General features: G+C 37.8%; 2 protein-coding genes across 2 annotated transcripts; both read right to left on the bottom strand.

Annotated features, from left to right (window-relative positions):
• On the bottom strand, window positions 1-1,357 carry LOC113496146 (zinc finger protein 512B-like). Its single transcript, XM_026875271.1, has 2 exons — window positions 1,151-1,357; window positions 1-1,069 (listed from the first exon to the last, which is right to left on the bottom strand). Exons 1-2 carry the CDS (start codon window positions 1,160-1,162, stop codon window positions 149-151), a joined length of 933 nt encoding a protein of 310 aa, XP_026731072.1. The 5' UTR covers window positions 1,163-1,357; the 3' UTR covers window positions 1-148.
• A 4,212-nt stretch (window positions 1,358-5,569) lies between these two features.
• LOC113495954 (colicin-E7-like) lies at window positions 5,570-7,315 on the bottom strand. Its single transcript, XM_026874959.1, has 2 exons — window positions 7,259-7,315; window positions 5,570-7,175 (listed from the first exon to the last, which is right to left on the bottom strand). The coding sequence occupies exons 1-2, from the start codon at window positions 7,268-7,270 to the stop codon at window positions 5,796-5,798; spliced, it is 1,392 nt and encodes a 463-aa protein (XP_026730760.1). The 5' UTR covers window positions 7,271-7,315; the 3' UTR covers window positions 5,570-5,795.
• Between the last annotated feature and the right edge of the window lie 744 nt (window positions 7,316-8,059).

The following is an 8,059-nucleotide window of genomic DNA, read 5'->3' as shown; positions in this document are numbered from 1 at the left end:
TTTTGTTTAAAACGATACGTTTTATGTTCCATCTATTTACATGTACAAACTAATGACTATCAAAGTATTTACAATTCTATTGACTATTTGGTATGATCACGACTGTTGCTGGTACGGCACCAGCTGGTTAAAGCGTTCGGCACCGAGTCTACCAACAGCAGCTCTTCTTTTTGTAGTGGGTGACGTGCTTGATGATGTGGAGTGGGTATGGCTTCCAAACGGCAACGGGAACCTCGACGTGCTTCTCAACTGGAACATGGACCTTCTTGATGACTTCGTATGGTCTGTCGACAGGGACCTGAACTTCCTTGATGACTTCGAATGGAACCTCTTTCACAACCTCAACAGGGACGGGCCTCTCGACATGGACGTGCTCAGTCTTGTATACGGGGTATGGGACCTTCTTCACGACTTCGACTTGCACGGGGTAGGGCTGTGGCACTGGTACTCTGACTTCCTCACGGACCGGCACAGGTACGGGTTGCGGTACAGCGACCTGGATGTGCCTGGTCACCTCGATGGGGATGCGACGAATAACATTCTGCACAACAGATTGCAGCTCGTACCTGGTAGCAGATGCATCAGGGCGGCCAACTGTAACAGTGGTGCCAATGACACGAGGAGCTCCAATGGTTGCTGTTTGGCCAAGAACGTTGCCACCGTTAGCTGGGAGAGTAGAATCGAGGAGAAGGCCACCTTCGGAGTATCCATTGCCAGCGGGAGCAGGAGCTGAGAGGTCCGATGACAGAGATCCAGAGGAGATGGGGCCAGGTCCGCTGGAAGCAGCTAGGCCGTAACCGTGCCCGCCGTCGTAGTGTCCATGACCGTGAGCAAGAGAACCAGCTCCAGGAAGAGATGCACCAGCAAGTATTGCACCGTGGTCATGGTTTATCGATGATGAAGAAGAACTTCCATGAGACGGTGGTCCGTAAGACGTTGATGGCGATGCAAACGAAGCTGACGGAGAGTTCAATGCCGATGACAGGAATGAGTCCGGGCTTTGGTGATGGCCAGTCAGGTATCCGCCATTAGTACTGTACACTAGTGCTGAGATGAACAGAATTTTTGCCTGTAACAAGTTTCGTTGAGCTTAGTATTAAGTAGACTAAATATTATATTATGTTATCTGTATTTTGTATCATGAACTTACAACAAACGCCATGGCTTTTAGCTAATCGCTTTGAAGCCAGCCAAAAAAAAGTGGTAGTTGTTGTCCCTTCCGAGTGTCGGTTGTTTCTGCTGTGACATCGGACGGCTCCACATATTTATACAAGTCGCTCTTTCCAACAACGCCTTTGAATACATTAGAGTCAAGTTTGAACCAACATCGGAATCTCTACGTCACCGTCATCGATGCTAAAACCAAATTATGTTAATTTTTGTACTAATCTCATTAACTTGACGTTTTCTATGATATGGTTATGCAAGGGAAATTAAGTCAAAGGTCTAAAAACATCTTTGATTTTATTGCCGTATGTAAAATTTTATTCAAGGGTATTCGTTATGACACTTTTCAATATTTGTCGCAATAAATGTTTTCGGTATGTTTACTTCCCACAAAGTATGTGTTGTTTGTATGTGGTTTTAAAATACCTTTGAAGCAAATGTATAATACTAAATATTTATTTTACGTTTTTTACTTTCTTTTAAATTTATGTTTATTATTTACTCTTAGTATTTATTTTGTACTCCTCATTGTTACATATCGAAATAGTATTTGATCGGTTATGACCGATCGTTTCAAAAAAATTATTTGCCTGATATGAAAGAAGTGTATTTTGCTTTAAATAAATAATAACAACTAAATGCGCTAAGAAATAATTATAAAAAGTATCCTGTCAGTTAATGGATGAATTGGAGAAAATGTTTTCATTTAAAAAAAAGTTTCCTATGAAATAATATTCTCAGAAACAGTGGAACCATTTTTGTTCTAGAAAGCTAATATTACTTACTAAAACCTGTTTGGTAAGTATCATAAATATGTAGGTTATGGTCCTAAAAGATACGGACGAGACGGAAACCTGTACTATTATGATGTGGGTCCAGTTTTATTACGTAAGACAATGACGTTTGATGCTCTCTATAGACGATAGCGTCCAAATGTCAAAACAGCTTTTTGATATAGCTATTATGGAAATATACTATTACTGTTGTTCTGGCGCTGGATGAGTTTGTGTCTTTTGACGGAGGATAGAAAGACGAAAGAGGTCATCGCCCTGCTGAAAATAAAATGTTGATAAAGGTGGCAAGGGAAAAGGTTTGCATATTAACAGTACCGGTAAAGTGCTTTAGCGATTATTTATTTGCCATATTCCCGTGTCATCTAGTGCTGGAGTTAAGGCGGGTTGTAAGTTGTAAGTTGATCGTATCCATAAAACAGCAATTACTTCATATAGTAAATTAAAAAACAATGTATAATATACTTCACTTCGATAATTAACAAATAAGCAACCAATAACTGACCTACATATATTATTATTATCAACAGGTATTCATAATTTAAACGTTGACAAACCTAACGTTTATAAAAATGATAAACACGTGTTGCATATGTTTCTATTTCACAATAATTTTAAAATTAATCTTCGTTTCATTTCTGCCCTTGCACGGCTGATTTATGAAGTTTTCTATGTCATTGTCAGCCCAAGTTCTAAAATGCCGTAAAACTTCCTTATATTGCCCAACATATGTGAATAGTTGACCAACATGACTTTACATGCGCGCTTCCCAGAATTATTTATTTATTTATTTATTTATTTAATTATCACACTAATCTACCATTACAGGTTACTTAACCTAATGCGGTAGCTAGGACTAAACAAAGGTCTAAGTATTTATGTGAACTAGGGTTTCAAAGATTGAATTATTATGCACATAGTTGCAGGTCTAAATTCCAGCAACTGTTTTAATATGTAATTTTCTGATAAATCTGATATGCATAGGCAATAAGTTAGCCTGAAACACATGCCCATCATTGCTCCTCCTGGAATCGCTTGTTGCTTCATCCACTTTTCTCCTAGATATGAAATCCTTACTATTTACGATTCCCATGTTCTGTTTCAAATTTCTGTCCTTCCGCGATTTCTTGGAGTTCTCTGAATAAATTGGTTTCCAAGACTTTCTAAATCTTTGATTGATTTGTATCTTCTATAACTTTAAGTCCATTGAATTAGATGCATGTTGTACTTATTATTTATTATTTATTTCATATTATTTTGGTTATCAGTTTGGTTTTGGTTATTATGTTGTATAATATTGAAAAAATTATATCTGGGTCCATTTGTGATCGCATTGACTAAGAAACATTTGTCTAATAAGTTCGCATTTTTTACTTAATTAAAATGGATTCTAATTAGAGCATTCAATTCATATATTATTTACCTGTTCGTGTGAATTGATTATGTTGATTAGTCTATTAAAGATCTATCTTAAATCACCTGTTTCCGCTTTGTCACCTTTTACATAATAGTGATAAAAGCCATTGGCCCACATTAGATGTTTGGTAATAAGAAAAGTTCGAAATTTATGAGATGTTGTGTCTACCTTTAATGAACACGATGTATGCACATATGCATGAGCCTTATCTCTATTGAAATGTTAAAATCCTCTTAGCTAAATGATCTAATCTGATGAACATGACGATTTCTGCTTCAAATATTGTGTCTAACTCTAAAGGCGTTTTAAGTTGTACTTCATGATGATTTCTGCTTCGAATGACCATTACACGTATTACATGTACACGGTGATAGCTTAATACTCAAAAGGACTTAATTTATCAAAGACCTAAAAATAAAACCTTTTTGGAACTTTTTAAAGAAACTGAAAGTTATCTTCCGTAACGACGCTGACTAAACCTTTTGGAATCTCGCCGGCGACCTCATTACACGGCATTTAATCCGGCGAAATTATTAAACACATTATGAGTCCCACCTTGATTGGCAATCTGGCAGGAAAAGAAAAAATGCCACCTTATACCTGTTTGTTTGAAGTCGTCCAAATGATTCACATTGTTACGTAAACAAGTGACAAATTGTCATTCCGCAGGTCACACCTACAAGAAGTGAAAAGTCGGCCCACATAATCTTAATGCGAGATTTGGGACTTGATTTCATATTGATCTTGAGTGATCATCTTCATTATATATTCAAAGCCTCATTACAATATTTTAAGTTTTAGGTACTATATGATCTATTGCGATTAATAATATCGTAGTTTTTTTAGGCATACGGCAAAATAGGCTGAATATATATTTTTGGGGTGGAGAGAAACAGAGTTTTTATTAAGATTTGGCCTTTTTTTTTAAATATAAAAATTATATAAATTCTCAAAAAATTTCAGAAAATAATTGTGTTTAAACATTTTTTATAAAAGCAATCGCATGGGACCCCCAAAATGAACACTATTTTCTATTCACCCCTTAAAACTCTATTCACACCGCTTTGCGGTACGTATGGTGGCCTATTGTTTTAGTAGTGTGTACTTTTTTCCAGGAACAAAATGAAGTCTTAAAATTTCGAAATACATCTTTTTTCGAAATACGTTGGTATACTTACGTTCAATTGCTAATAAAAAATAACCTATTTGGGCAAATAACACAGATGTTATTGGTGTAATACTGAGTTTATAAAAAAGGTTGGGAATCATAATTGGGAATCGAACCCATGACTCCGGTATTTCAGTTAAGACCACTTTTTATTTATAAAAAGAAAAGTCGATGACACTAAATAAAACAATAAATCATTTCAGTCCATGTTGTGGTATTTGAAAACTTGCTTTTTCTGAATTAGTTTTACTATTGAAAGTTAAGCATCTTAAGCATTATCAAGAAATCTTTTGCTATGAATATATAAGTTAAATAATTTCCAACAGTCTCATCGATAAACTGAAATGCGAGAATTTTTAATTTATCAAATATTAGATTAGATTAATTTGACTATAAATAGTTTTCTATTGCCTATAGTGTCTTCTGTCCTTAAGTTTTTATATCGATGGAAGTCTTCTATAGTGGTATATAAAAAGGAAATCATTTATCATTTAATTGTAAATATTTATTTTATGTTTACTCCAGTTTTCAGCATGTTCATTGTCTGCAAACTTCGTGATAATTTTGTTTTTGTAATTGCAAACTAATGTACATGTTTGTCTTCAACCGATATCCTTATATTATATTAGTTAGAGAGATATCTTTATGTACTTACGTGGAACACTAATGTATACTCTACTTCATTGCAATTTTATTTAGGAGCCGCAATTATCGAAGCGAAAACAAAGATTTCATTATCCATGTGTGTTATATCTATCTGTGTTACAAAGAGGATTTTTATTCTTTTTGCCTTTTGTTCAGCTGTTCATATTTTTTTTAATATTGCTAATTGTACTTCTAATATCTTTTAGGATGCCGAAGTATTCGAAGTAAGTCTTAGGTATATGTATTAAAATCTGGTAAATATTTCAAGTGAACAGTTCAAGGAAGATGGTAAACATAATGTAACACATTATGTATTGAACTTTAGAAAGGACATTGTTCTTTTAACAGGATTTCAATAAATAATCATAATGAAAAAAGTAGTTGACTTTGGATATTTTTTTTATTAAAGTAAGTAGCATTACATTACTATTTACAGCAAACGTAACATTATTAGAATACATGTTATGTATTCACCTAAATTAATGACTTAGTTATCACCCTAGATTGCAGCCTCACGATGAGCTATGAAGCGAGTTTATTTACAAAAGACCGGACTAGGTATGTGACGATTATGGTAATATGTACATGTACTTCTTTGGTCCCGGGCTTACCAGCTGCTTGACCAACCCTGGCTGTGACCATGGCCGCCGGAACTGATGATGGGCCCGTGGCTGGAGCCGAGGTCAACGTGTCCGTGATCGTAGTGTCCATGGCTGGAGTCTAATTCAATGTGTTCAACGTGCTCAGTGTGTCCGTGGTCGTAGTGCCCATGGCTGGAACCGAGGTCAACGTGTCCGTGGTCGTAGTGACCGTAGCTTGAGCCATGTCCATAGCTGGGACCATGTCCGTAGCTGGAACCGTGACCATGGCTCTCGTGCGCCTTGTGGTGGACCGTCTTGAAAACTGGAACGGCGTATTTCTTCACAACTGGAACAGGTACTTTGATCAATTTCACAACGGGTACCTTCACGATTTTTTCAACTGGAACTGGGCGGTCGACATGTACTTTGACGATTTTCTCAACGGGAACTTTCACGATTTTCTCTACAGGGTATGGGACTGGCTTATCAACCTGGACTTTCTGGATCTGTACAACAGGTACTGGAACGTTTTTGACGACTGGTACTTGTACGGGGTAAGGCTGGGGTACGGGGATTTGAACAGTTTGCTTAACGGGGTATGGTACAGGCTGGGGCACTCTGTGAGTAACTTCCTTCAGAACTTGGTAACGTTGTTCTTGGATGCGGTATTGTGTGGGTGCACCGTTGTTGTTAGCTAGACCGTGAATTTCTGTGATCACAGGGGCTTTAGGGCCTGCGGGAAGTCCATCGCCTCCGGCAGCTAAGCTAGGACCACCAAGGTTCGACCCACTGATCCCATTACCACCAAGTGCAGGGCCGTTGAATCCAGCGCCTCCAAGTCCTGATCCTCCAAGTCCAGAACCTCCGAGTCCAGAATCACCTAGTCCGGAACCACCAAATCCAGAGCCGCCAATTCCAGAACCACCAAATCCAGAGCCGCCAATTCCAGAACCGCCAAATCCAGAGCCGCCAAATCCAGAGCCTCCAAATCCAGAGCTACCAAGGTTTGAGCTAAGTCCAGCATTTCCGAGTCCAGATCCACCGAAACTAGAGCCTCCTAGATCTCCTCCACCGAGTGAAGATGATCCGCTGATTCCCCCACTGATGGGACCAGAGATGCTATGTCCGCCTCCGTGTCCGTGTCCATGTCCATGTGATGCTAAAGACGTATCAAGGATGGCACCTCCTTGATTATGTCCTGAAGAGAAGCTGCTGCTTATTCCTGATCCAGAGAAGGTAGCTGACGGTAAGGATCCAGCAGGGAAGCTGCTCGGTGAGAAACTTGATGAATGAGAGTGAGATCCACTTGGCGGACCGTAAGTGGGTGCTGGGGCGCCATGGTTATTACCATGGAGGTAGCCGGCATGAGTGCTGCTCAATAGGATGGCTAAGCATGTCACTTTCATCTGTAAAGATAGAAATGATTTAGTATGTTGTTATCCTTGATCCCAAATAGTTTTTGTTTTTTTTTTTGGGCTAAAATACTTACAAAAGTAGCCATAGTGAGTAGCTAACCGCTGGCCACTCGGTTGAAGTTGTGTCTACTGTAACAAGCGGGGCTTGTTTGTGTTGATGTCGTATACTACCATCATATTTATATCGATGTCGCGTGTGGGTCAAACCGCGTTGAGAACGAGAGTAAACAAACAGGTTTGTGATCGTCTTTCCTTTTCTAACGGAAATATTCAGCTTATGTTATTGATTTAATTATGATCGTTGGTTACTCAATGCATACTTAACTGACGTAGTCGGCCTATGTTAAACTGATATGAGGTTTATAGCGATTTCTAACGAATGACATTGGTTAGGTCTGTAACGAAATATTATATTAACATTTAATTTGATTTCACACGAAACTAGGTATGTCCGCAAGAAAACTTGACGTTTGACGATGTCACTTTAAGTTTATTTGATTAAATACATATTAATAAAAAAAAAGTACTCGACTTAAGCTCATAACTGTTTATTATTATTGATTTAACTTACTTAATAAATAAAAACAGATAAAGCCAAAATAGATGACACACAAAATAAAAAACATTCGAACAAATCTCATCGGATATAAACATACACGTACATAATACATTATAGTTACAAATGTTTGTATAGCAGGTGTTACATTTATTTTCATGTTGTTTTCTTTTACGCACAAAGTAGTGTCAATGATTCATTCACTCGTTTAGTTACATTCGTAACGATTTGCATCCGTGTAACTATGCGTGGAAACTATGTCATCGGTATTGTGGAGCCCTACGTGGTTTTACGGTCTTATATTCAACGGCAAGAAAAA

This window comes from Trichoplusia ni, chromosome 7, assembly GCF_003590095.1.
Source record: "Trichoplusia ni isolate ovarian cell line Hi5 chromosome 7, tn1, whole genome shotgun sequence".
NCBI classification, from domain to species: Eukaryota; Metazoa; Arthropoda; class Insecta; order Lepidoptera; family Noctuidae; genus Trichoplusia; species Trichoplusia ni.
The sequence above is the reverse complement of the archived record's forward strand: the minus strand, read 5'-3'. Positions and strand labels throughout refer to the sequence as shown.